Source organism: Biomphalaria glabrata, chromosome 15 (genome assembly GCF_947242115.1).
Source record: "Biomphalaria glabrata chromosome 15, xgBioGlab47.1, whole genome shotgun sequence".
Taxonomy (NCBI): domain Eukaryota; kingdom Metazoa; phylum Mollusca; class Gastropoda; family Planorbidae; genus Biomphalaria; species Biomphalaria glabrata.
The window spans coordinates 30,958,858-30,978,690 of NC_074725.1; the positions used below are offsets into that span (position 1 = coordinate 30,958,858).

A 19,833-nucleotide genomic window follows, 5' to 3' on the forward strand; every position below is an offset into this window, starting at 1 on the left:
TTCAATATCTGCGTCTTCAAAATCAAAATACAAATATATAATCAATGATGTTAAAGGACTTTTAGTATTTCTCAAACTTCCCACATTTACTTGAGGTCGCCATATAAGGCTAGTCTTCGAGTCCGAAGATCAATAAAGGAATGCATTATTTCCCGTGGCTACGCAGCCCCAGCTGTGACTTATATATTTTGCCACATCTAGCGCAGGCATAACCATTGCCCGCCTCAGGTCGATTTAGATTTTCTTTTCGCTGTCTACGTCAGTTCTCGGCAGCGAATTTTCTTTTGGCCTCAAATGTGTGTCCCTCGGCCCTCGTAAGTGATCTCCATTTGCCTCGTTCTGAAGCCGCATGCAACCAGGTGCTTTCTTCTATGTCAGTTAAATCAAGTTGGCGCCTAAGCTGGTCCTTAAAGCGTTTCCTTGAGGCACCTCTGTTACGTCGACCAGCTTTCAGCTTCCAAAAAAAAAGACTGCTTTTGGCATCCGTTCGTCCCCCATACGGGTACGTTGCCTGCGCAGCGTAACTGTCGCCAAATAGTCTTCACGCAGTTCCATGTTCATCAGCGATCATTTCCAGTCCAAAACACCGGACTTGCAGTTTTAAATATAGACTATATGTGATCCTTCATTTATTCTCTAAAAATAGCACATTTTAGTTCATACATTCGTCTGTACTATCTCACGCACACGCGCGCACACACACTTTATAGCAAACTGGTGGATGATAAGAGGTGAATGAAAAGTAGGTTGCAATCCCAACTGGTGAGTTAGCGAATTCCAACAAAATGAGATGTAGGCCCTGGGGTAAATCTTATTGGCTTGGGTCTGTGTTTAGATCCCATCCTTGATGTATGCGACACATGCAGACACTCAAACACACACACACACAGAGGCACTCAAACACACAGATACACACAGAGACACTCAGTCAGACATTTAAAAGTTCTGTTTTTTGTTGTTTTTTTTATAGAAATTTGGTACTTTTGATTCATTAACGTCTCCTTGTATAATAATAATAAAATAATTTAATAATAATTTAATTTATAAAGCGCTTTTAACAAACAAAATGTAAGCCCAAGGCGCTGTGATAACATTACAAACATAAACACGAGAGCTAAAATGACAAACAACTCTTAACAAGTTTTGAACAGATAGGTCTTAATGTTCTTCTTGAATGTAATGAAGCATGTCTGAGATCAATGTGGAGTGAGTCCCAAATCTCTGATCCGTGCCCTGAAAAAGCCCGCAAACCGTAACTTTTCAGGGGGAGAAACGTGGCACCACTAGAAGTGTTGAGTCCGCGGAGTGCAGGGCTCTCTGAGGGACACATGGAGTAATCAGTTCGCTAAGGTACAAGGGCATTTCTTTATTTTAGATACACTGATGGCAAAGTGTGGCCACCTTGTAGTCAATTCTTGCTTTCACAGGAAGCCATTGGCGCTTGCGCAAGATTTTATTGAAGTTTTGATTTTTATAATAGTTTGCAAAAATACCTTCACAACCCCCCTGACCTACTTTATTTTGGCGCGCATTTCTATTTGTTTCGTGTCTCTACCCTACGATAGTTTTTGACGTGCTTCAAAAATAATTTTTTTTTTAGAAAATTCCCTTTGATTTTCATGTTTTGGAACTTCACAACTTTCCTGTTTTCAAACAGAATTATAATTGTTTCGTTTTTTTAAATATATATTATTAACTGGGATAAGTCCAGGCTTTGATTTGAATCCCATTGATTCCAATGTTACAGCTTCACGCGATCTAATCATCACGTTTAAATATTACTCCCGGGAAATGTAACACAGAGCAAGGGTTCTCTAATTTTGATAGTAGCATCAGCCCGTACAAACGAAAGGTTATAAACACATGGTTACTAACAACACTTATTTAGAAACATTTTCTTTTTATTGGATTTATTTTTTTTTATTTAGATGTATGTCTTCTGATTATACGGTAGTGCAGTGGTTCCCAAGACGTTTTCCTTAATGGAACACTTCGCACATTCTGAGTATTTAGTATTGCTTATTTTTTTTAAAGAGAGATTAATTCACGTGGTGACCCACTAGTTAATTATTCCAGTAGTTCTTGGAACACGTACTTATTCAGGCCTCGCGGAGCACTCTGGTTCCGCGGAGCACAGTTTGGGAATCGCTGCTCTATTTCAAGCGCATTCATGAACTTTCTGGAAGAAGAGCTATCTTATGAGGTTTCACCATTCTGTGTTGAAGCACTGAAATCTAAATTCCTTGCCTCCTTTGGGATTCGACCCGTGTGTCTCAGTGCGTTACCGTCAGTCCAGCGTGGTTCACAGTAATATATAATCGAATTGCAAAAGTAATGTGTACCAGTGTATAAACTAATTGTTGTTGTTGTTTGTTTTGGTTGGGGGGGGGCGGGGGGAATTACTTTTTAATACATCTTTTCACGCCACTTAACCAACCCACTCAATATTTCTTTTTTTTAAATCCAGAAGTCTGGTTTTGTAGAAGAACTACAGGTTATATAGGCAAGTGGGGCTCAAACACGATTTGTTTGTTGCTAAGGAAGTCCTTGCCACATATCGCGAGACTGTTTGTGGCAGGCCGAGAGAGCTTAGGTCTAAATAAATGTTTCCTATAACCTTTTTGTTCGGTGTACAATTGACAACGTTCATGACCGCCTCGCCTCAGAAAGCTTTAGTCTATACATCTTCAAAGTGTAGTTCAATAGTGTCGTGTTCAAATTTTTTTTTTTTTTTTGCTGTCAGAGAAGGAGAGGGGGGGGGGGTGAGATAGGAGAGGAACGTATAAGAGAACAAGAGAAAGTAAGTGGGAGAGAGAGAGAGGGGGAGAATTCTGCCTTGCCTACAATTGATTATAGCAATTAGATGCTACGCCATGTATCAACAGGAATGTTTGACTATAATTTCAGAGTAAACGCCATTAGATCGATTCGTATTTTTCCTGGTTAAATACATGCTATTATTTGTTCCGTTGTTATTTAACTACTTTTTTAACAGTCACTCGATACGTCAACGTCACTTCTGGGACGTTTCGACTCCTAGACTCACTTCTACATAGACTTCTAGAGTAATACCAAACAATACTCAGGTTACAGAGGGGAAAAGGGGGGAGGGTCCTATCTTTTTGTTTCATGTTTTTTTTGTTTTGGGGGGGGGGGGGGACCTGGGTAAAGACCGCTGGTCATCATTGGGCGCATTTAGTCAATTCTTACAAACTGAAGTAAATGTATACATGCTATTTACAAAAGCTGATATTAACTCTCTCACTCTTGTCTGTCGGGTACAAGTCGTGTACACGTTAGTTCTCCCAATTCGGACCAAGTTGAAACCTTGCACAATTATTCATTGTCGATGACAACACAGGAATCAATTTAAAAAAAACAACTACCAGTTAGTTAATTAATTAGTCACAAGCATGAAAATTGACATTTGTAAAGGTCATAGGTATTTGGTATTGTCATAGGTCTTTGGTCTTGTCATGGGTCTTTGGTCTTGTCATAGGTACTTGGTTTGTCATAGATCTTTTGTATTGTCATAGTTCTTTGGTCTTGTCATGGGTCTTTGGTCTTGTCATGGGTCTTTGGTCTTGCCATAGGTCTTTGGTCTTGCCATAGGTCTTTGGCCTTGTCATGGGTCTTTGGTCTTGTCATTGATCTTTGGTCTTGTCATGGGTCTTTGGTCTTGCCATAGGTCTTTGGTCTTGCCATAGGTCTTTGGCCTTGCCATGTGTATTTGGTATTGTCATATGTCTTTGGCCTTGCCATGTGTATTTGGTATTGTCATATGTCTTTGGTGTTGCCATAGACCTTTGGTGTTGCCACAAGTTCTTGCTATTCTCTGAGGTTATTCTTTATTAGGTGATACTGACCATAATTCCTTCTTTTCTTTGTTTTTGATAAGGTCTATATGTCTTTGCATATTGTAGAACAGGTCATAGCGCATTTCAAAAACAAAATTAAATATCTTTAGAAATATTGTCTGATTATGATGTGTCCATTATTACGGTCTTGTTCATTCCAGTGTTGAAGTGAAGGTCTTGGGCTCAAATCCTGGTGGAATTTGTTTTGGAATTTGGCATAGAAGAAGGTGTGGGATGTGTCTGACTCACTTCTGGGCTTCGTGTTACAATGGACGAGCGTTGTACGAGAGTCCGTGGTCCTGTGTAACACTGTTACATGTTTTGTTACTGGGTGAATTGTGTTAGTTAGCTCTGTACTACTTGCTTTCTGCTCACGCTATTCCTATTGCCGGTGACATAGAGTTAATCTTGTCAAGCTGTCTGTCATTATCTTGTCCTCCTCCTGGCTCTAACCCTCCTCTCAGCACCCGCGCGACTTGTGAGCGAATTAATTACACGAGAGAGAGGCCCTCGCTAAAGTACATCATAGAATTGTTATCTGATCTAATTACCTCCGCCTTCCTTTAATCCTCCTTTCTTTTCCCCCTCTTTTACTTTCCCCCTTAACTATCTCTCTTGTTTTTATCTCCATTTCTCTCGCACTCACCACGCCTTCTCTCTTTCTCTGACAATTCTCTTTCTCGCCTTCTCTACTTCATTTCTCTTTCCCCGTCTCTGTGTCTATCTCGCTCTCACCCTCCATCTTATTTCTCCATTTTTCTTCACGCTCTCTGTGACTCGTCGATTCCCCTTTTTATTTTTCTGCTTACCCCCCCCCCCCCCAAATCTTTTCCTCTCACGTAAACACACACACACACAGATACCTTTACACGCACTTCCCCATTTCTTTTTTCCCCACTCTTATATATAATAGAATTATAGTTTAAGTTCTACCAGAGCCGGCATATGCAAAAAATGCGAAACCAAGGATCAAATCTCTGGGTGTATGTTTACCATCTTAGCTCTAAGTCTCTGCTATGATTCAAGTTCTACTCACGAAAGTTTAGATCTACTTGTAAAACTACAGATGTTAGAAGACCTATGTTTCTTCCTTTTGGTGAAGTGTCGAAATATCATTGCTAATCTGGTGATCCTGAATTTCTATCTTTGAGCCATGCTATCGGCGCTCTATGAATTTAACTTGTGTGTTAAGATATAGAAACAAGTTAGGTTTTGAACTCATTGCATATTTTTCGTTTTTTTTTTTTTTTTGTTTTTTTTTTGTTCATTTGGAGGTCACCCTTTTCTGCTATTCACTTTCCCTATGGCCTCCCAATTACCTAAGGCCGGCCCTGGTTATACATAAGTTATTCAAGTTTGTAGTTTGTTTTTTTTTTGTTTGGCACTGTATCGAATGCACTGATATTGTTACTATTTTTGTTAGCGTCTAATGAACATTATACCTGATATATATTATAATTGATAATAGGTCTGCCTATTTCTTGACCACACCTGTGATATGAGAGCGCGCTGGCTGAGCGGTTAAACGTTTGGCTTCCAAACTTGGGGTCCTGGGTTCGAATCTGGGATTTTGAATGAGTCCACCCAACTCTATAGATCACATGGTCACAAGCCACTGGGTAAAACACTAGTAAGAATGAACTTGTAAAACTTTAATTTTCCTGCAACTCCGCGGGGAGGGCGCCATTGATGTTGGCATTTATAGTAATGCATAGTGGTGTATCTAGGGCAGTAAATGATTGGTGACGCCCAGCCCTCTGCATCTGGTTTGCCTTCCCCAGCTGATGTTCGGATGCAATGTCTCTGTTAAAGTACACCTTTGGGCGAAGATGTGAGGCTATGCAATACAATTTACTCGTGACAAATAAGTAGATCTTCATGTGAATGGATACATTTGAGGTGCATGGTTACACATGAGGTGATCTTCGCCTATACTTTTGAGGCGGCATCTAACATGGAAGATACTCATGTGGGATGTCTCTCTTTCGTATTCCAGTACTGATCCATTGATCTTGCGGAGCAGCCTTCAAGGGAAACAACTCTCCGCGAAAGAACCTGATTCATGTAATTCAGGGATCCGGCCGATGCTATCCTGCCCATCAAAACCCCTTGACCAGTATGCATAATTAAACCCTAGAGTCTCGTTTCCATTCGACCCGGCGATATTATTATTTTTTTGTTGGGTGATCATGTGACCCGTGACGCATGTGTTGGACCCCCCAATACCGAAAACATTTGAGCACCACTGGCACTCTGTTCTCTTGCAACCCTATCCAAGTGTATTGGCTTTTGAGCTTTTTTTTTTTTGTAGACCATAGGAGATCATGTTTCTCCGTCAGGCTATTTTGTTCCTCTATTTCTGATAACATCCTCCGGAAATCACGAAAAGGACTGAAAATTCCCTCCCTTCCACCTCTCTCTCTCTCTCTCTCTTACGTAGCGATGTAGCTATTTTTAAAACACGTTTGATCTAAGTGAATGACGAAAATGTCCCTAGGAGGAGCGGTTGGGGGGGGGGGGAGTAAAAGGCGCGAGCGGAGTTAGCGCGACGAGTAGAAAGGTTAGAGTACTAAGGGCAAGGGTTAAACAATGTCAAGGCTGCAGAAGTATATGCTAGCAAGCATGTGCCGGAATTTCGTCAGCACATGACCTGTATTCGATAAAAGACCTCAAACTAAAAAATGTCTGTTGTTACTTAGTTCAGAAAGAGGCTGAACGTGACAGGAAGTAGTAGGTTGAAGACAAAAAAGGTCATTAAGTAAATAACATCTTCTACAACTCTCTAGTAAGAAGAGCATAAAAGTAACTTGAAAGGCTGGTAAACTGTAATTGTAAAATTGTTGATATGAGTTCCATACCTTGTTGTTATGGGGTGTAAATGTGTGTGTGTTTCTATGGTGATGGTGGGAAGAGGTTAGTGAATTGGTTGGGGGCTATGTAGTGTGAATGATGCAAGATAATCGGCATTGTCGTCCGCTGTCTTGGTAGGCCACAGACGACTCCAAAATGCCAGAGTGAAAAGCAGTGTTTTTTTTTTGTGTGGTTTATTATAATAATAATGTTTGGTCCAATCTCCAAATTCAACACCTAGCTAGATCTAAATTTAAGACTAAAACATCCTCTTGTAACCACGCGGTGGCTAACGGTTGGGCTTATTTGTATAGCGCATTCACACTACGCTTTTTGGTAGTGTGTTGGTCGTTCACAGTTGGGTGTTTCAAACTTTGCCCTTTGTCCAATGGAACAGCTTTCCTCATTATTTTATTCATCTCCAATGTGTTCGTGCTGTTTGCACAGCCGTTTGACTTGTTTCGGATGTCCCTTCAGATTTGAAGATAATTACATCCTAGACCTAACCTCCCGCAGGACGACTTGGGGAAGGCAGCGGGCTGGGTTCGAACCTAGGAATATGGAGACCACTGAATGACAATCCAGAGTGCATGCCACACTATCAGGCACTAGTGGAGCCTTCAGACGTATACGTGAAAAATAGAAGGCTAATTAATTCTGAAATGTGCCGGTAAAGATTTCAGACCGTTCTGTCCCCTGGCCTTTGAACCACGTGATCTGCTAATAGTCACTGGTCTTGCTTCCCCCCCCCCCCCCCCCGCCCTCCTATTGTCACTCGAGTTGTATTTTCAGTCTTGTCACTGGGTGATTCCATTAAAAGCGTGAAGCTATTTCTGGTCATCGCCTTCTTTGTCTTAATCTTAAGTCTAGTTACTCGCCCCATCCCCCCTCTCAAACCCCCCCTATTTTTTTTTGGCCTCCAATTGGTCGTCAAAGTGTGTGCGCGCGTGTGTGCGTTTCCATTTTAAGCTCAGCTCTTAAACCCGTCTGTTTGTGTTTGATAGTTCGTCATTGTCACGTGGTGGCCCAGCTTGGCTCTTTCTAAATTTGAACTTCCTGCGTCGAGAGATTTCTCTTCTTGAGAACTCGTATAACGTGGTCGGTACAAAATGGTCCAATGATGTGATTCTCATATCCTTTGTTAATGGTTAAGTCGGTGTGACCATACTGTACCAGTTAATGTCCGTCATCTAACAGGTGGTCCCCGCTGCAATCTTGCATTTGGGGATCTAATTGTATAAAGTATAAATCTGCCAATAATCCAGTCGTAATAAGTGGGCCTCCACTTTCAGACCTTGCGATTTATAGGGCAGATGATGTAAAGGTTATCTGTTTCTATGGTCAGCGAGGGTCATCTGGCCAGCACAACAACCAACGCCTTTACCTTCCCCAACTAATGTCAGGTACACATTAGAGTTGGGAGGACTCAGACGCCCCCATTAAAATCCCGAAATGGAAAAGCCCCGTCTTCAACTAGATTCGAACCCGGAACCCCCTAGGTTCAGAAGCCAAGCGCTTTGCCACTAGGCCACTGTGACTCCTGTTATTGGTGTTTGTGGTGCTTTTGTTTTTTTAATTTATTTTTAGGATGTATGATTTTGTCTCGAGGGTGTTGTTTCGATCTAGTAGTTTTATTGTTGTTTTAAATCCTTATGGTCTGTGTTTACTTTAGTATATAATTCGATTGGTTTTTTTTTTATCGCTATTTGTTTTGTTTTTTAAAGAGAGAAATGTGGTTATTTGTTTTTGAATACTTCTAAGCTCTAATCACCCTTTCATGTGGTATTTAGGTAGTCGTGAGTTTGCTTAAGTAGACGAATTGCTATCAAACCGTTTCGTTTTTAAAGTAGGAAAGTAATATAACTCAAGGTTCATCAGCACTAACTTTTCAGAAAATTAAAATTCGGTTGGTAAATTAATATGAGCCAGAATTCAACAGATGGAGGAAAGCCTACCAAGGACGTGATGGAGAGGGGGGGGGGCAAGGGGTACATGATGTCTCCAAGAAGGGGGGGCCAATGGGGTACCGTGCATCGGTGCCAATTCACTGCGCGTCTGCAACCACAAGATTGGCGTGGTCAAAAGTTAGGGAAAGTAATGATAAGTCTGAGGCTAGTACCATTAGCCAATATTCTATTTTACTATTCTACACTTCCCAGGAAAGCGCAAGATCCGGAGATATAACCGCAATGCTGCCTATGAGCAGGAGCTGCACAAGGAGGCTAACAGAAGGGCAGTCGTCAGAGCCAAAAGACAGGCAAGTAGATTCATTATATATTCCGTTTTCCTTAAGCCAAATAGATAGCTTTAAAGTGTAAATGTATATTTGAAATTAATGAAGTTTATTTGGTTTTTAATCATTGGAATATTTCAGAAAATTCAAAGAAATATAATTCACTCGTTTCTTTGATCAAACGGTTAACGTGGATGTCATGCGGCCAGGACAACGACCAACCAAATAATTAATGCTCGTAGAACCCTCGGCTTATTATTTCAAGCCGTTTCACTGCCTCCGCTAGAGATGAAACTCTTGACCCCTTCCTTATTTTAGGAGCGCGCGCCCCACAGTTTGAGAAGCGATGCGTCTAAGTGTTGCATCATTGGAGATATTCATGCATTAAGGCTAACCCATAAATAGCAAGTTGGTGTATCCGGTGAACAAACAAAATAAAGTGTTATTTTGTAAACAGCGAAACATTGAAATTAAATGTAGCGTCCTTGACATAGATTAGTTTATGGTTAAAATCTCCAATACTGAAGAGTTCCTACAAAATCGAACAACTGTCCCATCCTAATATTCAGTAATGTCGTCTGCAACATCCATAAGTGTCGAAAAATTATAACGCTTAGCAACATAATAGCGGGTTCAGGATACTTAGAAACAAATCATCATCAAATGCTAAATGCATCGATCAAAGAGAGACGTCTTTATTTTTTACACTGCTTAAATTTATTGCGTTTTAGAGATAGAGCTGGAAGAACGTACCAAAGAAAAAAAACCTAGATCTAGCTTTCTGTTGTTTTTTCTTCAGGCAAGCAGCAAGGCCAGAGAACGACTACAGCAGCAGCAAAGAGATCAGTCCATCGACAATGAGCAGGATGACACCGCACTGGACGAGCCGTGGGAGATGTCTGAGACGAAGAGCACCCCAGGCAGCGCCAAGAGGACCCACCAGGGCGGCGCCACAAAAAACTCTGGCAACAAAGGCGGCACGAAAGCTTCCACCCTGGCGTCATCCGGCGGGAAAGGCGGATCGGCCGGGAAAGGCGGATCTGCTGGCAGCTCTGGCCAACACAAAGAGGACTACGAGTCCGATGTGGAGAACGTCCCGGACGATCTGGCCGCGGAGATGGTCTCGGACGACGGCTCCTCCAACAAGAAGAAAAAGTCTCGTGGAGGGAAGATGAAGTCCAAACACGGAGGAGATGACGAGGAGGCTGATCAAGATGGCGGCCAGGAGGTAGTATTAGTTTGCTGGACAAGAACTATCACTTTTAAACTGTGTCGTTTATTGAAATTTAAAGAAAAATGTAGTCGTTATTTGGATGTCTATAACAAAAGTATCAGTTATCGAATTGTAAAAAATTATTAAATACATGCTTTATTAATATGATTTTTAAAAAATAGCTTAGATTCTAAGAGAGGGGGGGGAGCCTGATTGGACGCCTTGGTTTGCATCATCTGAATGGTCAACCATTGACAACATTCTTTGCTTTTTTTTTTTTAAATCCTGCTCGCTTATGTACCCATAACTAATGGGAGCACATATTATTAGTCTCCCCTGATGAAAGCGGCCTGGTCACGTGCCAATGACGCATGCATTCCTTTTTTTTTTTTTTTTGTTCCGCTTCCGTGTCTAGGATGATGGCGAGTATGAGGTCGACCAGCAGGACGCCATTAGCAGCATCCCTGTGGAAAATGTGCCTGTCCCAGCAGACGTCAAGAAGCTGACCATCAACAAGAACTCGGGCGAGACTTTGCTGCACCGAGCTGCCAGAATGGGACATGAGGTAAAAGTTAGATCGACCCCCCCCCCTCCCAGTAAACAGTAGAGCTATTTAGAGACGTCTCCTTTGTCTCTCCATTGTGTTTTTCAAAAAAGCTTTCATCAGTTCACTGCTCTGGCTGTCTGTTACAAATCATGAACACGTTATTTCTCCCACTTCTGGGTTTGAAACTTTGCACAATTATTCATCCTACCTAACAAAGCATGAATCAATAAATGATTTTTTTTTTTAAATTTCCATTCAGTGGTAATGAATTAATTTTGTTTCTTACAGAATACAGATATAGAAAAAGGAAAATAAATCTTACAGTACACACACACACACACACATATATATATATATATATTGCTGTAAATGTGTAGTTCTTTCCATTATAAAAGCTTTGTTTAAAACAAATTTTTTTTTGTTTTTTTTTTCGCTTGTTTCTTTTCTTTCCTCATTTTTGTCTTCTTTCCTCATTTTATCATTATTGTTATTGTTATTATTATAGTTGGGACAATCCGATTCATCTGTTTATCTCATTTTGGTTGTGAGCAAAACAAAAAAGTTACGTGTGTGTTTGGGAGGGGGGGGGGAGACATTTGTGGGTGGTTAAAAAAAAAAAGACATAATTCGTCCAAGTGCTTCTTCATACATGGTGCCGATAAGACGGGGGGTTGCCTAAATCAGCCAGGGAAACCGAGGACCTAGCAGAGTTTAGCACATGGATTCGTGTAGGTCGTAGGACGAAGTTCTGATTTGACGAGACGTCTGTAATTTATAAGATAATGCTGTAGATGTCGTGACCCTAAAAGACGTAAACTGTACTCTCGTTCCCTCTTTGAAGCTTTCTGTAGTTTTGAAATACGCTCAGGGTGACATTTTAAAACTCTCTCTTGTTGTTCCTAGTTAGTGTTCTACTTTGTCACGAGATTAGGTTTAGAAAATGTCACCAGACATCGAGATTACGATAGCAGGGGAAAAAATGAAATTCTACTTCAGCAACAGTAAAGAAGGTGGCGTTCATGTGTGTGTTTTTAGTATACACAAATATTTTGACCGCGTGGGTGTTTTTGTGATTGGGACCAAAATGACGACATTGGCAGTTTATTAATTTTGCGTAGTGCCCCCCCCCCTTTTTTTTTTATCTTGCGATCTGTAGTGCAGATGATGTAAAGGTCATATGTTTCAGAGGCGTTATGTGTGGCCAGCACAACGACCAACCGCCTTCATTTTTCTCCAACCAATGTCAGGTACCCATTTGAGATCGGGAGACGCCCTAAAGATCCGGAAATTAAAAATCCTAGGTCTAATGTCCAGTCGTAACGATTGACTTCCTTTACGGATAGACCGTCATATATTAACTCTTTCTCTCCGTAATTATTTACCACACTCTGGTGGAATCAACGCTGGTATCGTCAGTTAGGAGAGAAAGAGTTAAATAGTATGTCACGTGTACTAAGCCCCGCGAATGATTGGTCGTGTAAATTAGTATCATCAGCATGACCCTCACTTAGAGTGCTATTAGAACTGTAGATGGATGGCTGCCTGGTCGAGTGGTATGCGCTCTGGCCTTTCGATCGATGATCTCGGGTTTGAACCCTGTCCCCGCCTTCCTACGTGAGGTTTGGGCTAGGATGTAACCTGATAGACTGCCCTGTTTAGGATGTAGTAGGCCACTGACAAACTGCCCTGTTTAGATGTAGTAGGCCTACTGACAGACTGCCCTGTTTTTAGATGTAGTAGGCCCACTGACAAACTGCCCTGTTTAGATGTAGTAGGCCCACTGACAGTCTGCCCTGTTTAGATGTAGTAGGCCCACTGACAGACTGCCCTGTTTAGATGTAGTAGGCCCACTGACAGACTGCCCCTGTTTAGATGTAGTAGGCCCACTGACAGACTGCCCCTGTTTAGATGTAGTAGGCCCACTGACAGACTGCCCTGTTTAGGATGTAGTAGGCCCACTGACAGACTGCCCTGTTTAGATGTAGTAGGCCCACTGACAGACTGCCCTGTTTAGGATGTAGTAGGCCCACTGACAGACTGCCCTGTTTAGATGTAGTAGGCCCACTGACAGACTGCCCTGTTTAGGATGTAGTAGGCCCACTGACAGACTGCCCTGTTTAGATGTAGTAGGCCCACTGACAGACTGCCCTGTTTAGATGTAGTAGGCCCACTGACAGACTGCCCTGTTTAGATGTAGTAGGCCCACTGACAGACTGCCCTGTTTAGATGTAGTAGGCCCACTGACAGACTGCCCTGTTTAGGATGTAGTAGGCCTATTAACAGACTGCCCTGTTTAGGATGTAGTAGGCCCACTGACAGACTGCCCTGTTTAGATGTAGTAGGCCCACTGACAGACTGCCCTGTTTAGATGTAGTAGGCCCACTGACAGACTGCCCTGTTTAGATGTAGTAGGCCCACTGACAGACTGCCCTGTTTAGGATGTAGTAGGCCTATTAACAGACTGCCCTGTTTAGGATGTAGTAGGCCCACTGACAGACTGCCCTGTTTAGATGTAGTAGGCCCACTGACAGACTGCCCTGTTTAGATGTAGTAGGCCCACTGACAGACTGCCCTGTTTAGATGTAGTAGGCCCACTGACAGACTGCCCTGTTTAGATGTAGTAGGCCCACTGACAGACTGCCCTGTTTAGATGTAGTAGGCCCACTGACAGACTGCCCTGTTTAGATGTAGTAGGCCCACTGACAGACTGCCCTGTTTAGGATGTAGTAGGCCTATTAACAGACTGCCCTGTTTAGGATGTAGTAGGCCCACTGACAGACTGCCCTGTTTAGATGTAGTAGGCCCACTGACAGACTGCCCTGTTTAGATGTAGTAGGCCCACTGACAGACTGCCCTGTTTAGATGTAGTAGGCCCACTGACAGACTGCCCCTGTTTAGATGTAGTAGGCCCACTGACAGACTGCCTTGTTTAGATGTAGTAGGCCCACTGACAGACTGCCCTGTTTAGATGTAGTAGGCCCACTGACAGACTGCCCTGTTTAGATGTAGTAGGCCCACTGACAGACTGCCCTGTTTAGATGTAGTAGGCCCACTGACAGACTGCCCTGTTTAGATGTAGTTGGCCCACTGACAGACTGCCCTGTTTAGATGTAGTAGGCCCACTGACAGACTGCCCTGTTTAGATGTAGTAGGCCCACTGACAGACTGCCTTGTTTAAATGTAGTAGGCCCACTGACAGACTGCCTTGTTTAGATGTAGTAGGCCCACTGACAGACTGCCCTGTTTAGATGTAGTAGGCCCACTGACAGACTGCCCTGTTTAGATGTAGTAGGCCCACTGACAGACTGCCTTGTTTAGATGTAGTAGGCCCACTGACAGACTGCCCTGTTTAGATGTAGTAGGCCCACTGACAGACTGCCTTGTTTAGATGTAGTTGGCCCACTGACAGACTGCCCTGTTTAGATGTAGTAGGCCCACTGACAGACTGCCTTGTTTAGATGTAGTAGGCCCACTGACAGACTGCCCTGTTTAGATGTAGTAGGCCCACTGACAGACTGCCCTGTTTAGATGTAGTAGGCCTATTGACAGACTGCCCTGTTTAGATGTAGTAGGCCCACTGACAGACTGCCCTGTTTAGATGTAGTAGGCCCACTGACAGACTGCCCTGTTTAGGATGTAGTAGGCCTATTGACAGACTGCCCTGTTTAGATGTAGTAGGCCCACTGACAGACTGCCCTGTTTAGATGTAGTAGGCCCACTGACAGACTGCCCTGTTTAGATGTAGTTGCTTACAACTGAGGAACATGTGTACGTTGTGTGTTGTCTGTCTTCTTTCTTGATAAAATACTCCATTAGAGACAATTTGGGCTCAGTCACTGTTTAATTACAGGTAGGGATGTGGGGGCCTAGCGTCGTAATCCTGAACCCGGGTGCACGGGTACCTTGCTACGCCACTGCCTAGATCTGTCTTGGTGGTTCCCTTAGACTTGCTTCCGACATTCCAGTCTTGGTGTCTCCCACACCCTCGTGTGTCCATTTCAACACATCCCCGTGGCCAACTTTCACAAGGGGAAGTAACAAAAATAAAAGTTTGGGAGTTATTTCCCCCGGAGAGAATTAAGTAAAAAAATGTTGGAGAAAAAGAAACAAGACAAAAAAGAATGGAGTGGGTAGAGCGTTGTTAGCCCAGAAAAGTGCTGACCAGATCTAAATGCGGAGCTTATGTCAGAATCGACTGAGGTTATTTCCCTTTTTTTTTTTTTAAGAAGTTACTTCCCTTTTATCTATGTAACTTCCCTTGAGTAGCAACATCGTAAATTGGGGGTTGGTGAAAGAAACCTCTTTCTTTTTTTTTCACTCTCACTCACTCTCACTTTCTCTCTCAATCTCTCTCTCACTCACTCACTCTCTCTCCCTTCCCGGACGGACGCAGTAAAATCGGTTTTCCACACTTTAAGAGAACCGGCGAACTAGAAGTTCAAGTTTTATTGTTTGGGTCATCCCGACCTAGTTGATGGTCCGACTTCGAGGGACCTGGTAGTTTGACGTCACCAGGTCACGAAATAAGTTTCCAACACTTTATCTTTTGCTCTGGACACGAGACTCGTTATTGAGCCAGCTTTTTAACTTGGGTCTTTGATACTTTTTTTGTTGTTATTATTATGTACATATGATATACTATTATATACTATGCATGCTCAAAGGTAAGCTTGGTCGAGAGGCTAAGTGCGCTTGAACTTGGCTTGGCTTGGCTACCTAGAAGGCTCGTTACCCGACTCGGGCAGAGTCGTGTTTACTGAGCGCCTAAAGTCCTAAAGGCGGCACGGAAAACCAACTCCTAGATACCCCCTCCACTGGTCCAAAAATGAGATTGGACCAAAGCGCTCCGAGCATGCTATAAGCATAAAAGTAGCGCTATATAAAAGCTATAAATATAAATTCCAGCGAAAAGGTCAAAGACTGACACACACACAAATGCATGTCCTTGATTGACAGTTTGACACAGCTCATTACTACACATCTACTAGATCTAAATATACACTTTAATTTGCGGCGTATTAACGTTTGTAACTAACAATAGATAACTTTTATGTAAGCACTTCGCTAGCACAGAGCTAGAGTGTCGGCTTGGGGAGGTTTAGGCACCGAGTTTGAATTCAGGTCGTTCCCTTTTTTTTATAAATTTTTATTAATAAAAGCATTTAAAAAGCGATCACCCAGATACCCCGTTCTTCCACCTCCCTCTTTTTTCATTCCCAACTGGTCCAGGCAAGTGATAGCATCATAGCATAGGCCTAGTGATAGCATCATAGCATAGGCCTAAAGATTAAGCCAAAAGCATGAAATATCGCAAATCAAAAACAAGGTCTATTACAAATTTAATTACATGACCGATCCAATCATCCAAACCAATTGATATAACTACGCTTAGTTTAAGCTTCTTTTTTTTAATGTTTTTATATTTATTTATTTTTTATATGTATATCTTTGCACCGTCTCTGTGCTCATCTGTGATGTGCAGGGCCGGATTTAAGGAAGTGGAAGCCCTGGGCAATATTTTTGTGTAGGCCCCAGCCCGCTTTTAAAGACTTCAATAAAAATGGACTTTGGGGTGTTCTAACATTGGATTACGTGTACAGTTGATATCCAAATGGTTTCATATTTAGGTTGCCTACTATGCATATTTTCAAAAGTTAAATTTGTTCGTATTTGAAGCCCCCCCCCCCCCTTGAAGCGTGAGACCATGGGCGACTGCAACTGCCATATATCTATCCTTATGTTACATCTTGTGTTTATATGTAATAAATCGATGTTTGTATGTTTTTCTTTGTTTGCTGAATGTTTACGGAAGTAATCAGTGTTGCTTTCTTGGACAGCAATATAACATTGATAATTCTTTTTTTTTTTTTTGGGGAGGGAGTCACATTTATTCATTTCTCATGTTTCTTTTGATGCGCAGGGTTTTGTTTTTCTGTTTATAGTGTTATATTATAATTTATTTATTTTTTATTCTGTTAATTCCATACTCCTGTATCTTTTGAAGAAACCAGACACGAGTGAAGTGTTCGATACGTCTGTAATATCATATTTGTTATATTTCTAGTTTAGAGCTACATTTAGTTCTGGGGAGATAAAACCAACTTGAGAAGAAGAAGAAAAAAAAAAACCCAGGAAAGATTTTGTGATGTTATTATCTCTCGATGTTTGATGGGGGGAGGGTTGTAAAGTAAGGGAAGTAATATCAAAAGGCGAAGATAATTTGATTTCAGCGCACTGGAGAGTTCTGTATGTTTGATTTTTTTTTTAAATATAAATAGATTTGATTATTTTTGTATTGTTTGATTGATATGTTTTTATGTGGACTTTCGATAGGGTTTGTTACGTAATGGCTGTACTTTTATATGGATCTCATAAAGGAAGATCTTCTTTTGATAATTTTTTCTGGGAGGTGAAAGTAATAATATAATATATAATATTAATAATATAATAATATTCCTTCGTTCTCATTATCTCTAGTCTATGTCTATCTAATGTCTATCTCTAATATGATAAATATCCTTTCCCTCGTACTTCTACTGAATGCAAACAAGTCCCAACGAATTGTTATTCAAATTATATTTTTAAATTGCATATCTAGTCTAAATACCAAAATGTATGACCTTATCACATCTACTTTTCTCTATTATATTAGGAAATCACCCTTTATTGTCTAAAGACCAAAACTGTCCATGTGAACTCCAGAGACAATGCAGGCTACACCCCGCTTCACGAGAGTTGTGTCAGAGGCAGTGTGGCTGTGGCCAGGCACTTGATCTACTATGGAGCAGACGTGAACTGTTGTTCTCAGGATGGCATCAGGTGAACATTAGACTAGACATCAGAAGGGTTTAATAGATAGACATAATTGGAAGGGGCTTTTGACAGACATAATTGGAAGGGGCTTTTTGACAGACACAATTGGAAGGGGCTTTTTGACAGACATAATTAGAAGGGGCTTTTTGACAGACATAATTGGAAGGGGCTTTTTGACAGACAAAATTGGAAAGGGCTTTTTGACAGACATAATTGGAAGGGGCTTTTTGATAGACATAATTGGAAGGGGCTTTTTGACAGACATAATTGGAAGGGGCTTTTTGACAGACATAATTGGAAAGGGGTTATTGACAGACATAAATTGGAAGGGGCTTTTTGACAGACATAATTGGAAGGGGCTTTTTGACAGACATAATTGGAAGGGGCTTTTTGACAGACATAATTGGAATGGGCTTTTTGACAGACATTATTGGAAAGGGCTTTTTGACAGACATAATTGGAAAGGGCTTTTTGACAGACATAATTGGAATGGGCTTTTTGACAGACATAATTGGAAGGGGCTTTTTGACAGACATAATTGGAAGGGGCTTTTTGACAGACATAATTGGAAAGGGCTTTTTGACAGACATAATTGGAAAGGGGTTATTGACAGACATAATTGGAAGGGGATTGACACACATAATTGGAAGGGGCTTTTTGACAGACATAATTGGAAGGGGCTTTTTGACAAACATAATTGGACGGGGCTTTTAACTTTTATACTAGTATTAGACTAATAATTGGACAGGATTGTAGACTTAACAGTAATATTAGAAGTTAGAAGGAGCTTTTAGACTATTAGACATTAATGTAATGTAGATCTATTCTAAGTGCTTATAGATTAGGCATCAGTAAAGAAGTTTATTATTGAAAGATGATACAAGGGTTTTATTTATAGACTTGACATCATTGTAAAAGGCTCATATGACTAGGATGATGATATACCAGACATCATGAGTTGAGCTAAACTTTAGCTCTATAGACTAGACAAAAAAGACATCTTTAAAGAGCTCATAAAATTTAATGTCACTAAATAAAAAGTTTTTAAATAGACATGAATGGAAGGGGAACAAAGCCTGCTCTCACCACAAGGGAAACTGTAAAACATTAGGAATGCTCCTGAATTATTTGAGTTTACATCAGCCATGTTTAGACAACTAGAATGGAAAACATGAGAAGGTCATCCAAGCCAAACTTCAATGGCACTGACTGCAGAAGAGAATATAACTCTGAAAGCAAAAAATGCTAAATTGAAAAAGTTGTATATCTGACAACCTACTCACCTTTAACCTGTCGTAGTGATAATTAAAAAAGGGGTGATGATAAAAAGTATATTGGTTTTCCCTAACAGAAATAGGAAAGTTATTGACATTTGGTCTAGAGAAATATAAAAAAAAAGGATAGTGTTTCAAGTGAGATCTAGTCTAGATAGTAAAAAGCTTGCGTTGAATCTCATGTAATAAAAAAAAATACCTTTCATTCTCCAACTGATTTATCTACAGCAATGATGTTATTGTGTATTGTATGTCATGCGACAATGTAGACTCTTGTTTGTTTGCAGGCCCATCCATGATGCCATTGAAAATGATCATCTAGAGGTGGTCAGGCTACTGCTGGTTCATGGTGCAGACCCTCTGATAGCCACATATGCTGGACGAACCCCAATCAGGATTGCCAAGTCATTAGCCATGCTTCAGACTCTTCAAGGTTCTAACTCTTTTTTTTTGTGTGTTTTTAATAAGCAGTTTATTCCTCATGGGAACTGATGACTAAGTCAGGGCCGGTCTTAGGCATAGGCAAACTAGGCAGCTGCCCTGGGCCTCCAGTTAGTGGGGCCTCACCTTTTACCTTTACCTATCCCTTAGTCTGTTGGACCATTGGGGCACCATGCAAGATTTGTCGACCATCTTTTTCCATTCGTCTGTCTTTTGCTTTAGATAGAACCTCTTTCAATGGCGGGCCCGTCCATTCTGGCCTCCACAGCACTCTAAGAATTTAGAGAAAAAATTGCAAAACGTTGATCAAATCTCAAATATAGTGTTTAAGTTTTATTCACGAATGTTAAGATCTACTTGCTAGACTACATATGTTAGAAGACCATTGTTTCTTTCTTTCATTTGGGGCCACACTGTTCATTTCTCTAGGGCCTCCAATTACCTAAAGCCGGCTCTAAGTGGTAAAATAAATCAGCTAGATACCATGTCTGCCTGGCCATGTGGTATGTGCTTGGCACTGTCATCCCAGTGGTCCCAATTTAATGTTTTATTTATTGTTGTTGCACATAGTCCTTGAATGGCTATGGATCATGAATGCTTCCTCT

General features: G+C 41.3%; 1 protein-coding gene across 5 annotated transcripts in view; it reads left to right on the top strand.

Annotated features, from left to right (window-relative positions):
- LOC106074109 (uncharacterized) overlaps positions 1-19,833 on the top strand; it is a 175,851-nt gene that overhangs the window by 143,234 nt on the left and 12,784 nt on the right. For all 5 annotated transcript variants that reach the window (XM_056012871.1, XM_056012870.1, XM_056012874.1 and 2 more), the window contains 5 exons: positions 8,867-8,964; positions 9,740-10,168; positions 10,569-10,718; positions 17,353-17,519; positions 19,075-19,220. In XM_056012871.1, coding sequence (XP_055868846.1) covers positions 8,867-8,964; positions 9,740-10,168; positions 10,569-10,718; positions 17,353-17,519; positions 19,075-19,220 — 990 coding nt within the window. The remainder of the gene's footprint in view (positions 1-8,866; positions 8,965-9,739; positions 10,169-10,568; positions 10,719-17,352; positions 17,520-19,074; positions 19,221-19,833) is intronic.